This window comes from Gopherus flavomarginatus, chromosome 10 (genome assembly GCF_025201925.1).
Source record: "Gopherus flavomarginatus isolate rGopFla2 chromosome 10, rGopFla2.mat.asm, whole genome shotgun sequence".
Taxonomy (NCBI): Eukaryota; Metazoa; Chordata; order Testudines; family Testudinidae; genus Gopherus; species Gopherus flavomarginatus.
Window position 1 is genome coordinate 80960708 of NC_066626.1, and position 19977 is coordinate 80980684.

At 58.6% G+C, this 19977-nt stretch overlaps 1 protein-coding gene across 1 annotated transcript; it reads right to left on the bottom strand.

Annotated features, from left to right (window-relative positions):
- Window positions 1-2946: 2946 nt before the first annotated feature.
- On the bottom strand, window positions 2947-18406 carry FEV (FEV transcription factor, ETS family member). The gene is made up of 3 exons (XM_050916736.1): window positions 18324-18406; window positions 17837-18063; window positions 2947-3480 (listed from the first exon to the last, which is right to left on the bottom strand). Exons 1-3 carry the CDS (start codon window positions 18404-18406, stop codon window positions 2969-2971), a joined length of 822 nt encoding a protein of 273 aa, XP_050772693.1. The 3' UTR covers window positions 2947-2968.
- Window positions 18407-19977: the final 1571 nt, after the last annotated feature.

Here is a 19977-nt window from a genome sequence, read left to right on the forward strand (position 1 = left end):
GAAGTGACACTCAAGGTCAAGTGTAGCTGTGGGGGTGGGGAGACGGCTCAGTAAACAGCCTATGGGCAAGGAGCAGCCCAGGCAGCCAGCTGGCAGATAGAGCTACAGGATCAGAGCCTTAGACAGCCCCCAGGATTTCTCCCGCATGTGGTGGAGAGCGTCGTCTCGTGCGGGAGCTGTGAGCACCACACAGCGCTCTGTGAATGGCCAGAGCGTGCAGACCCACAGCTGTGGGGCCCACATGCTCTGGGGAGCAGTTAACAAGGACTTTCTGGGGGCTTTCATAGCATGGGGAGCAGGCTGGGGGCATCTCTCTGTCACCTCTGCCTGCTACAGGATGGAATCAGAACTGCTCAGCTGTGTGTCATAGACCTCATATTGCTCAAAAAGAAGGGAGAATCCCCTGTTGGTTTGTTGGTCTGAGGCAGGCTTGTGGAGCAGAAGGCCCTGGCCGGTTCCATGCCTGCCATTTCAATGCTGATCCTAGTGACTGTGGTTTCACAGCATAACAGTGGTCATGATTCTGAATCCCCCAGGGGAATTCTGCACCACTGCGCAATGCAGAATTTGCAGAGATATTAATATTGTGCACACAGAATGCCACCCACCCACCCTCCACCCCAGAAATGGGCTGCAGAGCTGCTGGCTGCCAGTAGGGGACCGCTGGACTTGGCAGAGCCCAGCTGGCAATTAGAAGCACTGTGTGGTGTGGGGGGGCAGGGCGGGGCGGGACGTGGAGGGGGAAGGACAGGGGGGAAGCTGGAGGGTTCCCAGCAGCTACAGTTGCCAGCCCGCCCTGAAGGAAGGAGTCAGTGTGCAGGAAACTCCATGTAAGTCTGGGAAACGGGATCAGGATGTTTCTCTCTCTGGATCCCTGGGTTCTGGGGGGTAGGAGTGTGAGTGCGTGGGCTGGGGGGGGGCCCACAGCTAGGATCTGGGGGGAGCGGGTGCAGGTGTCTGGGATGGGGGTCCCCGCAGCTGGGCTCTGGTGGGAGAGGGGGCAGAGAATCAGGAATTGGGTTGTCGCAGGGGTTTCTTTAACACTCTATTCCTGAGGGAATTTTGTGTGTGTCTGTATGGTTACAGACATACTTGCTGACAGGTGTTTTGAAATAAATTACCAAAATAACTGAAACCGGTGTGATTATCTAGTGCTATTTTGCCAAATAAAATATTCAGAATTTTGCAGAATTATAAAATCTTGTGCACAGGAAGTTGTAATGTTTGGGTGCCGAACTCCCCCAGGAGTAGACTCTGCTCCAGCGTGTCCAGCTTTCCACTCAGCTCTGTCTACATTCCCTGTTTAAACTAGGCACCCAGCTCTGGAGGGCAGGCGTGGGGGTGGGCTGGACCCGCCTCTCCAGAGCCCAGTCCCGCAGGATTGTGGTGTTGGCTCCAGGTGGCACCTTCCTGGCCCCGTTTCCTCTCCCCTCACGCTCAGAGGTCACCGGCAGCCTCCAAAGCAACCAGCACCGGGGCAAGTCCTTGCCCAGCAGCCACTGCAGCCGCTGCACTGATGCATTCACAGACTGAGCCTTGGCGTTAAAGTAACTCTCCAGTTTATTGAACGTGCCAGCACCACTCATGCACCCCACATCCTGCCCCCCCACATGTGTACTGAGCCCCATGTAATCCCGTGGAGGGACCGGTCTGCCCTTCAGCCTTTCCATCCTTCTCCTCGCTGCACTAACATCCTGCCACATGGCCAGTGCTCTTATAGCTGCAGGGAGGAAGCCCAAACTGCCACCCTGAATCCCAGGGCTCCTCAGCCCAGCCACTGATCAGAATCCCCCTCACATGCAGCAGGGACCCCCCCTCCCCCAGCCCAGCAGGGCTCAGAGAGAGCCAAAGCTGCAGGAGGGGTGCAGTGTTTACTAGTTGCGCCTGTGTCTGGGGGAGAGCAGTGACGCCAGGCCACATGCAGCCAAGTGCCAGAGACCAGGGGGCTACTGAAATCCCGGCTGGGCCCACTGAGCCCTGGGACCGAACCACCAGCCTCCAGCATGGCCCAGGTCATTCCAGCTGCTCTCATCTCATTACACGAGAGACGACCCCGACTCCCCACATCCTCCTGGTCCCTTCCAACCCCAGAGCAGCCTGGGTGTGAGCCTGTCGCTTCCACCCCACCCGCCGGGAGCTGAACAAAACCAGAGACTGGACCTGACCCAAGGACTTTATCAGACCAACAGACCCACCTAGTCTGGTACCCCGCCACCCCCTACCCTGCTGCCCTGGATCAATAGGCCCATCAAGCTAGTATCCCTCCCCCCACTGCCCTGGATCAGAGCAATAGGCCCATCTACCTCTGTATCTCCCCCCTACTTTCACAAGGCCCTAAATGAGACTAGGGACCCATCTAGCCTGGTATCCCTCCTCTGACGGTGCCCCAGACCAGCTGCTTCAGAGGCAGGCATGACTCCTCTGCCAGGCATTAATCTGACCCTGGCGGTGGAGGGGGCATTTCCTCCTGAGCCCAGAGCCTGGCTCATACGCTGATGCATGAGGGTTGGCATTTGAGCAAGACTCTCCTGGCAGCCCACGGCAGACAGAGGGGCTGGGCTAGAGAGATGCTGGGCTCCCACGGCAGACAGAGGGGCTGAGCTAGAAAGATGCTGGGCCTGGGGTTTCTGATGACCCACAGCCTGGCGACCCAGGCCGCAAGCTGCCCCTTCCCCACCACCCCTAGATGCTGCCCTGGGAGAACCTCAGCCTCTGGGCATGGCTGGCATTGCCGGTGGGGCGCTGGCTCAGCCAAATTGCCATCCTGACTCAGAGGGGATGAGGGTGAGGTGCGCAGGGAGATGGACCCATCTCTTACGGGGTCCAGCCACTTACTCAGAAAAGCCCCCTCTGCCCCCTAAGGGCCGCGAGCAAAGAGGGGGTCTCTCGAAGGGGAACCCAAAGGCAAACCCACCCCCACCCCCATTGTGCACACCACCCCCCCACCTGGCACGCCCCAGGGCGGGCTCTAATGGTAGTGGTTATTCATGTTGTTGATGTGAGAGGCGGCCATGGTGCTGAAGGGGGCGGAGGGCTGCAGGCTGTGGCCGGGGTAGAGGGTGGGGGTGGACCCTGGCCAGTAGGAGAAGCTGGTGGGCGTCACCCCCGAGGCCATGAGGTTGAGTTTGGAGATCCCCGAGAAGGGCAGGGGCGCCAGGTTGCCCTGGAACTTGTAGAGGGCGTGGTCGGGGGCGGCGGGCTGGCAGACCTGCGCCAGGCCCTGGAAGTCGAACTTGTAGGCGTAACGCTTCCCGTGCACCTTGGTCATGATGTTCTTGTCATAGTAGTAGCGCAGGGCCCGGCTCAGCTTGTCGTAGTTCATGTTGGGTTTGCTCTTGCGCTCGCCCCAGCGCCGGGCCACCTCGTCCGGGTCGATCAGCTTGAACTCCCCATTGGTGCCCTCCCAGGCAATGCAGCTCAGGTTGGCGCGGTCCGACAGGAGCTCGAGAAGGAACTGCCACAGCTGGATCTGCCCACTGCCTGTGAGGCCAAGGGGCAGACGGTTAGCGTGACTGTGCCCTGTAACCTGGTGCATCTCCCTGGGGCGGATGGACTTGGGTCATCACAGCGCTATGCCCAGCCCTGGCGCTTCACCCTGCCCCTCCACAGCCCCCGGGGCTCGCATCCAGCCCTGGCAATTCCCACATGGGGTCCTGAGCTGGAACCCCCGGGGAACCACAATGATCATCAGTTTCCATAGCATGGCTGGGGGCGAGGGCCAGCACTGGCCAAGTCCCACCCCCCACCCCCTGCCTGAAAGTCTAGAGAGCTGCCCCGAGAGCAGCGGGCTGGTGGGGACACCCCGGCCGTGCCCAGCACAGGAGTTACAGGAACGGGCTTGGAAGATGATCGCCCGTGTGCCCGAAAAGCCCCAGAGCAGCTGCTCCCTGGTGCTGCCCTCTGTGGGTCCTGTGGAGGGAGGGGCTCACCTGCCTTGTGTGATGAAGGGGGGGAGTTTCTTGTTTTCCTTGTTTCCTATGGGGGAATTTTCTTGGGTTTCCAATAGTTTGCATGCGGAGGGAGTGGGACTCAGTTTCCCCACATGCTAGGGGTTAAACGAGCTGAGGGAGAGGGAGTTTGTTGCTACAGGGGACTGGAGAGGGAATTTGGGACCCTAATCACTGGCGTAGGGAATGGAGACCCCAGCGACTGGTGACCGGGTGACCTGGAGGCCCAGCTCAGGAGTTGCAGCCATTGGAAGGACAATGGGCTGGGGAGAGAGGATCCGGGTGGCCTGACCAGCTGGTTCCAGCCAGAGGGGCTAGAGGACAGGAGAGGGGAGAGGGGGCCCAGGCAACCTGGTTTACGACCCTGTTTCCCTGGAGAGAAGACAATGGACAGAGGGGGCTTGGGGCCAGGGATATCGGAGGCCCAACTGGGAAGCAGGAGGGGCTCAGGGCTGGAGAGGGGGAGCAGGCAGAGCCCACCTGGATGCAGGGGGACTGGGATGTGCTGGGCTGAGGGAGGCCAGGCCTGAGAGTTTCCTGTGCTGGGTTCAACTCTCAATAAACCCTTCTGTGTTACACTGGCTGAGAATCGCTCCGGGCTAGAGAACGGGGGCGGGGGAGTATCATCCCCTTCGGGGGTGGAGGCCCTGGGGGCCCAGAGCAAGGGGACTCCCTGAGGGGCCCACGACAGAGACAGACGTGCTGAGGCTCAGAGAGGTGCGGCTCCAGGAGGTGGAGGGGCCTGACCCTGAGAGAGAGTGGACCCCCGAGAAGGGCTGTCGCACTGCAGGGGGCTCCCCCCACGGACCGCACAGGGCTGAGACTGAGCCCGACCTGTGAGTCCGTGACACCCTGCCTGCCCCAAGTCACTGTGCCCGGTAGCTGGGGCCGTCTGGCAGCGGGGTCAGTGCCCTGTTTGGACACCGTCCAGCCCACCCCCAGCAGTGTGCTGCCCCCAAGTGGCACGAAACCAGCAACGCCACAAATGTTATTAGAGACACGGTGCGGGTGGAGATCTCTCTTGTTGGACCAGCTTCTGGCGGGGCTGGGATGTGTTCACACCGCAGGGAGCCCTTAATGCAGGTAGAACGGGATGTTTAGCGCACCTAGTTAGCACGTGTTGTAAGGGCCCGTTAGAATTGGTGAGGTAACCCCCAACTTTCCATGTGCTGTGTCTGTCCCTCCCCACTGTGTGCTCCACTCCAGGCATCCCAGGAAGTGGGCTCCAGCCCACCAAAGCTTCTGCCCAGATAACTGTGCTGGTCTCTAAGGAGCCCCACGGACTCCTCATTGACTAACATGGCTACTGCTCTGAAACCATTCAAGGGGGTTAACAGCTGTGCAGTCAAAAATGGGGGCTACTGGGTGACAGACGTTGTAATGAGCATAAATCCAGGGTCTCTGCTCAGACCAGGATTTTCAGAGTCTAGCAGAGTGATGAACTGAAGCTCACCGGCTCTGTCTTTTCCAAGTGTTGTGCAGGTTCCCTCTGAGGACCAGGACGGAGAGGGGGTCAGACATGGGGTGATCGTGGTGGTGTCCCCCCGCAGGTGACGGAGTGTTTTTGTCTTCGATCATTTTCCTGTGTGAGTTCATTCGAGAGTGCAGGGATTGCCTGGTTTCACCCACGTCACTGTTGTGGGGGCACTGGCTGAGACACACCACATGTTGGGAGGGGCATGTGTGGGACCCATGGACCCATGCAAAACACTCGGCAACAAGAGGGGGCTGTATGGGAGGGGGCAGGAGGTCAAACACGGCAGGAGACGCGGCTCTGATTTTACTGCATTCACGTACATCATCAAAACGGCCCTCGTAACATCCCTCTGTGTGTGTGTGTGTGTGTGTGTGTGTGTGTGTGTGTGTGTGTGTGTGTGTGTAACACACCTGTGTATGCCCAAGTGTGTAACATACCTGTGTGGTGCTCTGTGTGTGTGTAACATACCTGTGTGTGCCTGAGTGTGTAACATACCTGTGTGTGCCTGTGTACAACATACCCACATGTGCCTCTGTGTGTGTGTAACATACTTGTGTGCCCGTGAGTGTGTAACATGCCCATGTGTGTAACATACCCATATGTGCCTGTGTGTGTAACATACCTGTGTGGTGCTGTGTGTGTGTAACATACCTGTGTGTGCCCAAGTGTATAACATACCTGTGTGGTGCTGTGTGTGTGTAACATACCTGTGTGTGCCCAAGTGTGTAACATACCTGTGTGGTGCTGTGTGTGTGTAACATACCTGTGTGTGCCCGTGTGTAACAAACCTGTGTGTGTAACATACATGTGTGTGCCTGGGAGTGTGTAACATGCCCATGTGTGTTTACTTTACCCATGTGGTGATGTGTGTATGTGAAAATACCTGTGTGTTCCCGTGTGTAACATACCCATGTGGTGCCGTGTGTGTAACTGTGATGAACTAGGAATGTTCTTAATGTTTTCTCTGAATACTGTGTTGGTGCCTCAGTGTCCCCATGGCAGTTCTTAAGTATCTGGCAGAGCAAAGGGCCAGTGCACCTAAATGCCTGGCACTCTGTCTCCTAGCAACTGATGGCCTGGGCCCCTCCTCTGCAAAGGTGCCAGCTGAAGGTGTTGGAGACAAAGAGATCAGGTGACCTCCTGGCCCAGGGGAAAGGAAATGAGCAGAGGAGGAGGGGCTGGAGGGGTGGTTAGTCTGGAGCTGGCTGGGGTCGAGGAGTGTAGTGCAGAGGTGGGGGTCTGGCTCACTGCCCCCCAGAATGGACCCAGCTGAGGGGTCCAGTTCGCGGTACCTACAAGCTCTGTGTTAGACCCTGTTCCTGTCATCGAATAAACCTCTGTGTTACTGGCTGGCTGAGAGTCACGTCTGACTGCAAAGTGGGGGTGCGGGACCCTGTGGCTTCCCCAGGACCCCGCTGGGGCGGGCTCGCTGTGGGAAGCGCCCGGAGGGGCAGAGGATGCTGAATGCTCCAAGGAGAGACCCAGGAGGTGAAGCCGTGTGAGCTTCTTGCCCTGAACAAGTCTGCTGCAAGGGAGAGAAGGCTCCCCAAAGTCCTGCCTGGCTTTGTGGGGAGCAGTTCCAGAGCATCGCCCGGTGACTCCGTGACAACTGGCAGCAGCTGTGGGATGTACTGCACCCCGTGAATGGCGCTGCTTGCAGTAAGTGACTGGGGAGCAGTAAAACAGAGGAGGGATAATGAGGACCAGGGGTGCTGAAGGCTCAGAGAGGGATGGTTTCAGGGGACAGTTAACCTCTGGGAGTGTGTGACCAGCGAGAAGGACTGTTGGAGTAACGGGGTCCCCCTGAGGACTGCAGCCAGCAGTCTCAGGGGCGGAGGAGCTTGCCGCTCGACCCTGGGAGAGAGAAGGATTTTTGCAGTAGCAGGGTTCCCCGGGGGATTGCAGGAGCAGTCCCAGGGGCGGAGGAGTCTGCAGCTCGACCCTGGCAAAGAGGTGGTGATCACGAGAAGGGCTGGCACACCAGGGGTTCTTCCTGGAAACCATGGGGGAGCCAAGAGCACACAGGCCTGTGAGTCCAGAGCCACTTGGGAACGGTGAAGTGATGGCCTGTCACCATCTCCTTAAGAAGGACATTGTGATCCTGTGCACAAAGAGAGGGTTACGCATGGGGACTTTCACCAAGGCACAGTTAATCGTGCAGCTGGAGGAGGAGGACCGCTCTGAGGAGCAGAATCCTGGCCCAGATGGGGCTACAAGAGGATCTGGGAGCAGCTGGAGCAGCAGCCAGGCATCCCCAAGAGTCTGGTCCCCAATCAGACGAGGGTCTTCACACTCGGGTTCCCCATCAGGGGATCGGAGACGGATGGGATGGGAGCAGAGCCCAAGAGAGCGAGAGGACCATGAGAGAGAGCAAGAGGCTGAGGAAAAGCTGCAGGAGAAGCAGCAGCAGCATGGACTGGCGATGGTGGAGCAGAGAGACATAGGGGGCTTCCCAGGGGTCAGTGAGAAAACACGCCTGTGGGGGCGAGACCTTGGGACAGAGAGAACTGTGGTGGTGCAGCCCCAGATGCTGAGGGACTGTGGGACCTGGGTGAAGGTCCCCGGGGTGAAGCCCCTTGCCCTGCCTATGGCCCGGATCCCTGTGCAGTCCCAGGAGGGGTTGGGCTGGCTGGTCGTTGGGGTTCTCCAGGATATTGGCTGGGAGGCCCTGTTGAGGGGTGACTGTCTCCCCTTGGGACAGGATCCAGGCCCCGCTCCTATAACGGCCGAGGGTTTGAATTCAAATCCAGGGAACCAATTGGCTGGGATGGAAATGGTCAGTGAAAATGCAAATGACCTGGCTGGCACAGGGGAGGGGCTGCTGGGCTCAGGATACCTGCCTACCTGTAACCAGCCCCCTGGGGCTGAGTGGGAGGGAGAGATGCTCCCCACCCCCCTGCACACCAGAGAGGGGGCTCACGCTGGCTCTGATGCTGTGACCAGAGCAAAGAGCTCGCTGCCTGCCCCCACTGGGACAGCAAGGGCAGTGCTGAGCACGGGGGGAGCTGAGACCCCAGCTGAGTGGGGGAACACCCAGGCAGGGCAGGGCAGCTGCCAACCAGGTTTGCCTGGTCCAGACGTGCTGCTGGGAAGTGATTACACAGCAGGGAGGGAGCTACCAAGGACAAGGCTTATGGGGGCTGTGACCCCAGGCCCAGCCAGCGAGAGGGAGCAGGTCCCACTCCCTGCCCCAGCGGCTGAATCCCAGACCGAGATGCAGAGGGATCCCTCCTTGGAGAAGCTGAGGGAACTTGCTGGCCACAGCACTGCAAACCCCCTTGGGGAAGGCTGCAAGGACAGAGTCCTGCAGGAGAAGGGATTCCTGTACCGGGAATGGGCTCCCCAGGGGGAAGTAGAACTGGGGGGAATAGGGAGGCAGCTGGTGGTGCCCCAGGAATCCACAGGGTTCTTCCCATTCAAGCCGCTGTATGGGAGGAGAGTGAGGGGACCACTGGACCTGAAAGGGGGGGATTGGAAGGAGATGGGGGAAAGCCCCCTGGTGGATCTCTTCCCTGAGGTAGGAGGCAATCTCCCCATGAGGTGTTCCCCATTCAGAGTCACTGGGAAAGCAGCCCAGAACCTGGAGAGAGAGGTCAGGGACATGCTGGCTTTAGATGGGATCCAGCCGTTATACAGCCCATGGGCCTCACCCGTGGGGCTGATCCCCAAGGAGACAGGATGATCTGGTTTTATGGGGGCTATCAGAAGCTTAAAGCCATCACAGTGTCCGACGCCGACCCCATGCCTAGGCCTGGGGAGATTCTAGACAAGCTGAGGGGTATGGAGAACTTGGCCCTGACTGACACTGATAACATGTGCATCTTTAGCCAGACCTGGGAGGAACAGGTGTCCCAGGTGAAGAGGGGGCTGGGCTGCCTCAAGGAGGTGGGACTGATGTTAAAAGCTGGTAAGTGCAAGGGGTGACAGCAGAGGTGTTGTGTCTGGGCCACAAGGTGGGAAGCGGCTGCCCAAGCCCAGAGCTGGCCAAGGCCAAGATGGGGGCTCTTAACCAAGAGAGCCCGAATCGCAGCCCAGAGTGCTGGGAGAAGACCCCGTCCCAGTTTGAACCCCAGGGGTATTGGGGTGGCAAAAGGGTTCAAGCCACATAAACCTTCCCACATGCGGCCTGCAAGTGCCATCAAGCACACCCGACCTAAGGGAGGGCCTGAGACTGGACTGTCCTGGTGTAACTCACACCAAGGAATGGGAGAGATGCTGGGGCATCCATGGGAACGTTGGTGGGTTCGAACTTCCCCAGGTCACTGGCTGAAGTGACCTCACTCAGTTCGGTCTCGAAGGGGGGAGAGATGTGACAAACTAGGAATGTTCTTAATGTTTGCTCTGAATACTGTGTTGGTGCCTCAGTGTCCCCATGGCAGTTCTTAAGTATCTGGCAGAGCAAAGGGCCAGTGCACCTAAATGCCTGGCACTCTGTCTCCTAGCAACTGATGGCCTGGGCCCCTCCTCTGCAAAGGTGCCAGCTGAAGGTGTTGGAGACAAAGAGATCAGGTGACCTCCTGGCCCGGGAAAGGAACGGAGCAGAGGAGGAGGGGCTGGAGGGGGTTGTTAGTCTGGAGCTGGCTGGGGATGAGGATTGAGGGCAGATGTGGGGGTCTGGCTCACTGCCCCCCAGAATGGACCCGGCCAAGGGGTCCAGTTCGCGGTACCTACAAACTCTGTTTTAGACCCTGTACCTGTCATCGAATAAACCTCTGTTTTACTGGCTGGCTGAGAGTCACGTCTGACTGCAAAGAGGGGGTGCAGGACCCTGTGGCTTCCCCAGGACCCCACTGGGGCGGGCTCGCTGTGGGAAGCGCACGGAGGGGCAGAGGACGCTGAATGCTCCAAGGAGAGACCCAGGAGGTGAAGCCGTGTGAGCTTCTTGCCCTGAACAAGTCTGCTCCAAGGGAGAGAAGATTCCCCAAAGTCCTGACTGGTTTGGTGGGGAGCAGTTCCAGAGCATCACCCGGTGACTCTGAGACAGTAACATACCTGTGTGTGCCCATGAGTGCGTAACATACCCATGTGGTGCTGTGTGTGTAACATACCTGTGTGTTCCCGTGAGTGTGTAACATGCCCATGTGCGTGTAACATACCCATGTGATGCTGTGTGTGTAACATACCTGTGTGTTCCCGTGAGTGTGTAACATGCCCATGTGCGTGTAACATACCCATGTGATGCTGTGTGTGTAACATACCTGTGTGTTCCCGTGAGTGCGTAACATGCCCATGTGCGTGTAACATACCCATGTGGTGCTGTGTGTGTAACATACCTGTGTGTGCCCATGAGTGCGTAACATGCCCGTGTGTAGGCTGGAGAGTTAGCGGTGGCTCTGTCCTGGGCCTAGGCGCAGCTCTCTGCTCCAGGCCTTGCCACCTGATGTAAACCTGAGGGGAACCAGGCCCAGCCCTGCAGGACAGCAGCTGTCACTATGGGGTGAGTGCAGGGCGGGCTCGCTCTCCAACATCCCCTCCCTTCCCCCAGGGCTTCCTCTCTGAGCTGGGCCTGCAACCCTCTGGAACCTTCAGCGAGCCACCGCTTGAGAAACTCTAGCCTAGCCTGTGGAACTCCCTGCCACAAGACAGAAGAGACACCAGGCTTCAAAATGAATCCCAATCCCCTCCCTGTGCCTTAGCTTCCCCTCAGTCAGCTCTTCACAAAGAGAAGCCAGTGTACCCCCTGACGGCCCCAGAAACCAAACCACCTGTAAGCTAATCACTTCTTTTCTCCTGCAGGCGGGGAAGGAAGAGAGAGAGACAGTGATAGTTTTTTCTACCCGAAACACTCAGGAGGGGTCAGGCACTGCCAGACGGTAACAGACAGACAGACAGACAGAGGCTAAACTCCAATGGAATTCAGTGAGAATCTTGTCTGAGTCTGGACTGAGCAAAAGTGATAATGGGTCTGAGGACTCTGTGCGTGTGTGTGTGTGTGTGTGAGAGAGAGAGAGAGAGGGAGATGGGTGTGTGTGTGTGTGCGCATGTGATAGGTGTGTGTGTGCGTGTGCATGTGATGTGCGTTGGTGTGTGATGGTTGTGTGCATGTGATGAGTGTATGTGATGGATGTGTGTGTGACATGGGTGTGAGTGTGTGCATGTGTGATGGATGTGTGTGTGTGCATGTGTGATGGATGTGTGTGTGTGCATGTGATGTGTGTGTGTGATGGATGTGTGTGCAGATGTGGGCATGTACATGTGATGTGTGTGTGCATGTGATGTGTGTGTGTGATGGATGAGTGTGTGACATGGGTGTGAGTGTGTGCATGTGTGATGGATGTGTGTGTGTGTGCATGTGATGTGTGTATGTGATGGATGTGTGCGTGTGTACATGTGATGTGTGTGATCGATGTGTGTATGACATGGGTGTGTGTGTGCATGTGTGATGTGTGTGCATGTGATGTGCGTATGTGATGGATGTGTGTGTGACATGGGTGTGTGTGTGTGTGTGCACATGTGATGGATGTGCATGTGTGTGCATGTGATGTGTGTGTGTGATGGATGTGTGTGTTACATGGTGTGTGTGCATGACATGGGGGGGTGTGCACGTGATGTGTGTGTGTACATGTGATGTGTGTGTAATGAATGTGTGTGTGACATGGGGGTGTGCATGTGTGTGAGGGGTGTGTGTGTGCATGTGATGTGTGTGTGTGTGTACATGTGATGTGTGTTGGATCAATGTGTGTGTGACATGGGTGGGTGTGTGTGCATGTGTCATGGATGTGTGTGTACATGTGATGTGTGTGTGACAGATGTGTATGTGTGACATGGAGGTGTGCATGTGATGTGAGGGGGTGTGTGCGTGTCATGTCTAGGGCACCCAGCTGGGTGGCCAGCCAGTGCACACACGAGTCTCAGTGTGGGAGCTGGGTTTGAAAGCATCTCCTCCGGGAACTGCCAATGGCTCCGCATCTTGGGATCCGGTTATGCCAGTCTCCCATTGCCAGCAGCCGGGGAGCGCTGGGTTCGACTGGAGAGCCCCTGGCTGCTTGGAGAGCTTTGCACTCAGCCCCTGGGGCAGGTGCCCTGATAGTCAACCCTCCATGGCTAGCAAGGAGAGCCGCCTGAGGGGCGAGTTGACCCAGTTTCCAAAAGAACCAGCCAGCCCCCGAGACAGGTACCTGTGCCCTATCCCGCCATCAGCCTGCCTGCCCTCTAGCCACAAAGCTTAGGCCCCACAGCGGAGCACTGGCTCATGCAGACCCAAAGCAAACAGCTGGGCACAGGCGCTCGCTTGCCTTTAGCTGCCACAAGCCAAGGCATTGCTGAGGAAGGACCCTTCCCAAGGCAGGCAGGAGCCAGGAAAGGAGTGGGAGTAGGGGGGAGGGTGGCAGAAAGGCCAGTGCAGTTCAGCCTCCCAGCCCCATTGACACCCCCCCCCCCCACCGCAGCCCCACACACTGCCCCCTTGGAGATTGTTCACCACTGCACACAGAACCCTGCACACCCGAGCATGGACGAGTCTGTCCATCCCATTTACTGAAGCTGGTGGGACAATATGCAGCCATCCCACCAGCAGAGATCCCTGGTTCCCCATTGACCTTGGCCAGTTCCTGGTGCATTTAACATGTGCTCAGTCGATATCTCATAGTGAACAAGCCTTCCCAAAGTCAGTGTGTGTTCCAGGTGTGCAGTTACCTCTGCCAGCTAAACTTGCTATTTCAGCAAAGTCTGAAATCGGGTTTGTTTGACAAGCCCTATGCTGGCCTCATTCATTATATTCCTGTCCTTTATTTCTTTATCAGCTGAATCCCATGGCAGTTTTTCCATTGTTCTGCCCAGTATTGATGTCAGCCTATGGTTACCTGGGTCATTCCACTTGCCCTTTTCAAATATTGGCACATCATCAGCACTGTTCCTGTCTTCTGGTATTTCCCTTGTATTCCAAAATTTATTAAAAATTCAGATGAGCGGGCCAGAAATCTCCTTAGCCAACTCTTTAAAGACTCTTGGGTGCAAGTTATCTGGTCCTGCTGATTTAAAACTATTTAGCCCTAGTAGATGTTGTTTAACATCCTCCTGAGTTACTAATGGACTGGAAAATACTTCATCTTCCTCATGTGACACAAGTACATCAGCCTGCTTCTTTCCAAATATAGAACATAAATATTTATTGAACACTTCTGCCTTTTCTGCATCATTAACAATTTCACTATCTCTATCTAGCAACGACCCTGTACCATTACTAGTCTTTCTTTTGTTTATAATGTACTCTATAAACTCCTTCTTAATTTCCTGCCAGCCATGGATTTTTCCCTGATGTCTTCGGCTTCCTTTATCAATTTTCTACACTTCACTACTTCTAATTTATATCGATTGCAATCTATTTCCTCTTTTCCCCATTTGTTAGTATGGCTTTTTTTCATTTCCAAGTGCTGCCTTTGCCTCACCACTGAACCAGGATGGGCTTTAAATCAAAGTTGTCCTTTCACAATTGTGGAACCGTGGCTTTTTTGGCCACTGAATAAACTCTCCGTAAAGAGCTCCCAATTTTCGCCTACGTTCTCTCTAAAATTTTCCTCCCAGTCAATTTCACTGATTTTTTTTCCTCAGCTTTCAGAATCAGCCCTTTTGAAGCAGCAGGAATATTTGTGACAGGTTGGGATTGTCCTTTGTTTCCTCTCATTGGTTTCCTAAGAGTCGGGATACCACTAATGATAGCATAGCTGATGTTTTCCCTTTCTCAATTTCATCCCATAACTCCCAGTTCAACCCCCAGTGCCCTAAATAACCCCCTGCCTTCCTCAGGGTGTGCACCCTTCTACTCTTTGCAGTGACCGCTCAGCCATGTCCTATCCAAGCCAGAGCCAGGTCCTGTGACGCTGCTCTGAGTTTGTCAGTATCTTCCTGGTAATGCGCTGCCCAGAACAGGATGTGGTGCTTCCTGCCCACCGGTGTTAGCAGCACCTGCGGCCTGGGGCAGAGCAAACCTTGCCAGCCCGTGCTTTCAAACAGAGCATTGGTGACACCTGCTCTGGGTGTTCAGACTGTTGGATGGCCCAGGGGCCCTGTCTCTGCCCCCAGTGCTGCTGTCTGGGGTTAACATTGGGGGCCGATGCATATGAATTTAACCCCTGCTATGCCCCAGGCCCAGGGTGCAGTGGTTCTGCGCATGCAGCCCGCACTCCGTGGGGAATGGCTGAGACTAGGGTGTGCCGCTCTGGAACGCTGGCTTCTCAGCTCAGAACATTGGGAAGAGGGGGTGACATGGGACAGGCATGGCCAGAGTGATCAGACCCGGGTCCGTCTAGCCCAGTGTCCTATCACCCATAGGATACCCTGGTTCTTTTCTGTAAATTTGGCTGTAACAGCTCTGGAGGGTCTTGTTTCCTTATGAATCATCCGTGCAAACAACCCTTTAAAAACAACCTGCTGAGCCTGCAGCTGCACGGATATCTTATGGCAGTGAGTTCCGCTGGCTAAGTGTGCATTGTGTGAACAGCTTCTCTGGGCTCTGTTCTGAATTTGCCCCTTTCATTGACTGGCCCGTTGCCCTGGTGTCATGAGACAGGGTTGAAAGAACTTCCTGGCCTAACCCAGTCGTGGGTCTGTATGTGCCTGTCATGGTCCAGTCCACAAGGAAGCCAACCCCGGGGCGTTCCCTCTCGCTCCCCAGCAGATCGGTTCCACTCGGCTGCCAGCGCATCCCTGGGGGCATCCCCTTCCCCCCAAGTATCAGGGGCTGAGCCAGGCAGACTGCAAGGTCCCCCCTCCGCATCCGTAGCTTCCCCGCCTGCAGCGCCTGCCAGCAGCCGCCGCCCCCCCCTCCCGCCGCGCCCCTCTGCCCCGCCTGCTCTCGGGCCTCTGCAGCTGTCTGCGGGGCTGGGTTTGCATGAACGCGGCTCTAGCTCTGCTTGCCCGGTGCTGCAGGGCCCGGCCGAGGGAATGCGGGGGGCGGGAGTACAGGGTTCTCGGGGAGCCGCACCCCAAAGCGCCCAGCGGGGAGGCTGCGGCTCCGGGCTGCGTTCGGACGAGCGCCCCTAGCCCAGGCCGATCCCGTTCACGCCAACCCCAGGCAGTCACGGGGAAAGCGAGGCACGGGGAGGAACGGCGGGGGCGAAAGACAGACGGTCCCACCCTGGCCACTGCAGCTCCCTGGAAAGGGCGGCCCTGAGCTCTTCCCCCGGCTCATTGTACAGGGGCCGGGAGACCTTTCACCGCTCCCCGGGGGCTGGAGGCTGGCAAGTGCCTGGCCAGCGGATTACTCACAGGCAGCGCTGCATTCATACTTCTCCGCGGGTGCCTGGCCGCCCCTAGCCCGAGGAGGGGGAAAGGGGCAACAGGGAACCTGGCCGGGCCCCTAGCCGGGGTGGGGGACGGGTTAACAGGGAATCTGGCCGGGCCCCTAGCCGGAGTAGGGGACGGGTTAACAGGGAACCTGGCCGGGCCCGTAGCCTGGGGGGGCGGGACGGGGTAACAGGGAACCTGGCAGGCAGAAAGGGCTGGTGAAGGTCCGGCCGGCCCCTTCCTAGGGCGTTTTCAGGACGGTAACTAGATGGTGTCTCATCGGTGCCCGACACACCCAGATTAGGTGCCTGCTCCGTCTTTGTCTGACCAGCCCCCAAAGTCCTGAGCAAATCCCCCCCCCCGCACTCGAGAGCCTGCTGCCCCTGGCATCCAGCCTGCAGCCGCCCCTACCCCAGACCCAGCTGCCCCTCGGCATCCTGCCTGCAGCCGCCCCGCTCCCTGCCCCTGCTGCCCCCGGCATCCAGCCTGCAGCCGCCCAGTCCCCAGCTCAGCATTGTCTGTCCGGGCGCTGCAGCCTCTGTTCTCAAACCCCGCCCCACTGCCACACCCCGACCGGTCCGTACACTCCTATAGCGCCTGATCCTATCGCGTGCCACGAATCGCCGTTCGGACACTGGGGCTAACGGGAACAAACCCAAATAACCTGGTATTAACCGGGACAGACTAGCCCGGCGTATATCAGCCGCCCGCCAGCTCCTCGGGTGGTTTGTTATTCGGGGGTTGTCGGGTTTGGGGTGGTCTGGCCACACCCCGTTTATATCGATCGTTGCTGGTAGCGGTGTATTGACAATACTCAGTAGGTCCAAGAAATGCGGTTAAACCGTTTTGCGAACATCGCAGCGGCGCGGAGTCCGTGAGTTTCGCACACGCACGGATTGATTAGCGCCGGGTAGCGCGGGGGCCGGGAGAGCGGCCGGGCCAGTTTCTTGAGCTCTGCGCCTTCTTACTCCACACACCCCGGTTCCCCTCGAGCTCCGCTTGGAGAATGCGGCGCCGGGACACTCGGATCCGAGGACTCACAAACCAGAATTGAATCCGGGGTGAATCCACAGGCGGGAACTAATCGCGGGCTGGACGTGAATGGTCAGATCCGGATCAGGTTGATGGCCAGGGCTCCAGGTTACAAGGGGCGGTGTTTTAAAGGGAGCAAGACGGACACGAGTCTGTCCGAGGAGCAGATTGAGAGGTGGGCGGGTTTGGGGGGTTTCTTCGGGCTCAGTTTTGTTTTAAATCTAATTCTCGCCTTGAATATTACGCGGTGTTTGTTACCCTGGGCAGCGCGGTCCGCCGGATTCCTGCGATCGCAGCGCGGCGACCCCTGGGACTCGAGCTAACTGGCAGGTCTCGTGGGAGAGTCCATCGGTCCCGAGTGGCCTCCAGCCTGTCCCAAATCCCCACATCGAAAGTTGAACCCTCACCGAATTTGCAAACGATCGAATCGAAATTCTCCTTCGGAAACCCCGAGCGCAGGTTTCCGCGCGTGGGTCAGACTCCCCGTGAAGCGCACGGGAGTTCGCGGCCAATTCGGATTCCAGTTCGGCCAGCCCCTTGGGTTCCCCTCTCCCCAGCTCAGGCAGCGGGATTTGGGGGTGCAGGGTGGGGCGGGACTTTCCTTTCGTTGTTTCCAATAATCCGGCGGGGTTTGGCAGAAGCTGGAGGCGCCGGATCAGGAGGAAAATGTTGGTTTCGGGCTCCGCTCCCGCCCGGCGTTTCCGGGGGAAAAACGAATTACCAGCACCACCACCCCGCCCCCGAAAACAAAGCCCGGGTCTCCCAGCTGGTGGAAACTCGAATCTCTGGGTCCCGGCCCGAACGCGGCGCCCCGATGCCGCGGAGCTAAATTCCAGGGTTTGAAAGCGTCCGTCTCACCCGTGCAATTTCCCCGCGCGTGGGAGAGGGGATCCGCCCAGCAGGTCCTCCTGCTTCTTTGCTTCCCCTTCCCCCCAAAGGGCTGGGTCGCCCTTGTCTCATTTCCAGCCTGGCCCCAGTGCCGGGCGGGAGGCGAATACCCCTGTCCTGCCCCCGGCAAGGTTCCTGACCCGCCGCAGGAGCCGAAAGACGCGCCGCGCCCCAGCTGCGAAGCGCAGTGTAGACGCTCCGGGTTGGCGCCGCCGGGCGAGGTGCGCGCTGAGGGGCCCGGCGGGAAGCACGGACAAGGCGCCCTTACCTTTCTGCACGCCAGGGCTGAGCGAGCCCCACGCCTGGCTCTTCCCCTCCTTGAACAGAGTCTCTCCAACTGGATCTGGGGCGGAGACAGAGACGCGTTCGCACGGGGCCAGGTCCCAGCCCGCTCCGGAGTCGCTTTGCCGCTCCCCAGCGCCCGCTGGGCGGCTTTTAAAACGCTGCCGTGTCCCCAGCCCCTGCGCGCCGGCGGCCGCTTCCCCCCCGCTGGGGCTATGAAGCCAGGAAACGCGTCCAGGAAAAAGGAAATCCGATTTCCGACAGCGCCCGGGCCCCTTTAAATAGGATACAAACTCCGCCGCCCGGGCGGGGAGCGGCGGCGAAGGGGAGACGGCCGGTGCCTGGCAGGGACTGAAGTGCCAAGGAGCCGGGCTGCTGACTCAGGGACCAGGGGAGGCGCAGGAGCGGGCGGGGAGCCCATCCCCGTGCCCTCGGGCCGGGTCCCCGTGGGGCAGGGGCGGGGGGGCCCGTACCTGGCAGGTACATGTTGAGCAGCAGCGGCTGGGCTCCGGCACCGTGTCTCATGGCAGCTCTGGGAGCGGCCCGCGGGCTGCATGGTTTATTATTCCGGCCCCGCTGATCAGGGCGCCGCTGCTGGGGGATAACTGGCAGCGGGACCGGGACGGCGGGGGGGCGGGGGGGGACAGTTTCCAGGCAACTTGCGAGGGGCGCGGGGCCCGGCTGCAGCAATTTCCTCTGCAGAGCGCGCGCTGTAATTAAAGCCGCGATCCCGCTCCGGCCCCCGCCCCCCCTATCGGGCCCGCATCAGACTCTCATCAAGTCCCCGCTGCGGGCGGGTTTCTATGGAGCCGGGCGCGGGCGCCTCCTGCATTTTCCGCCTCCTTAACTCTTCGCAAACAGTCGCCCGCGGGCCAGCTGCGAGCCCGGGAGCTGGGGGGAGGGGGCATGGCCCGGACCCAGGCCCGCCGCCTCCCACGCTCCCGGGCCCCCCCAGGCGCGCTCACCCCCCGCCCCGGAGACACCCTAGGGGCCCCGGGCCGGGGGCTGCCCCCGCCCTGTCACACTCACTCCTATCACACTCACCCCGCCCTGTCACACACACCTCCTCCTGTCACACTCATCCCGTCACACTCACCCCATGTTACACTCACCCCGCCCTGTCACATTCAACACAGCCCTGTCACACCGCCTCCCTGTCACACTCACCCCCTCACACTCACCTCCTTGTCACACTCATCCCATCACACTCACCCCATGTTACACTCACCCAGCCATGTCACACTCACCTCCTCCCTGTCACACTCAACACAGCCCTGTTACACCGCCTCCCTGTCACACTCACCCCATCACACTCACCTCCTCCCTGTCACACTCATCCCATCACAGTCACCCCATGTTACACTCATCCTGCCATGTCACACTCACTCCGCCCTGTCACACTCACCTCCCTTCACACTCACCCCTGCCCTGTCACACTCACCTCCATCCTGTCACACTCACCCTGCCCTTTCACACTGATCGCAGCCCTGTCACACTCACCCCCTCACACTCACCTCCCTGTCACACTAATCCCATCACACTCACCCCATGTTACACTCACCCGGCCATGTCACACTCACCTCCTCCCTGTCACACTCAACACAGCCCTGTCACACCGCCTCCCTCTCACACTCACCCCATCACACTCACTTCCTCCCTGTCACACTCTCCCCTGCCCTGTCCCACTCACCTCCTCCCTGTCACACTCAGCACAGCCTGTCACACTCATCCCATCACATTCACCCCCACCCTGTCACACTGACCACAGCCCTGTCACATTGACCTCCCCATTACACTACCCCCTCCCAGTCACACTCAGCCCCGCCCTGTCACACTGATCACAGCTCTGTCACACTCACCTCCACATCACACTCAAACCTGCCAGTCACACTCACCACAGCCCTGTCACACTCACCCCTGTCACTCACCCCTGCCCAGTCACACTGACCTCAGCCCTGTCACACTAACCCCATCACACCCACCCCCATCCTGTCACATTCGCCCCACCCTGTCACACTCACCCCATCACACTCACCCCTGCCCTGTCACACTCACCTTCCTGTCACATCCACCCCACCTGTCACACTCACCTCCCCATCACACTCACCCCTGCCTGTCACACCCACA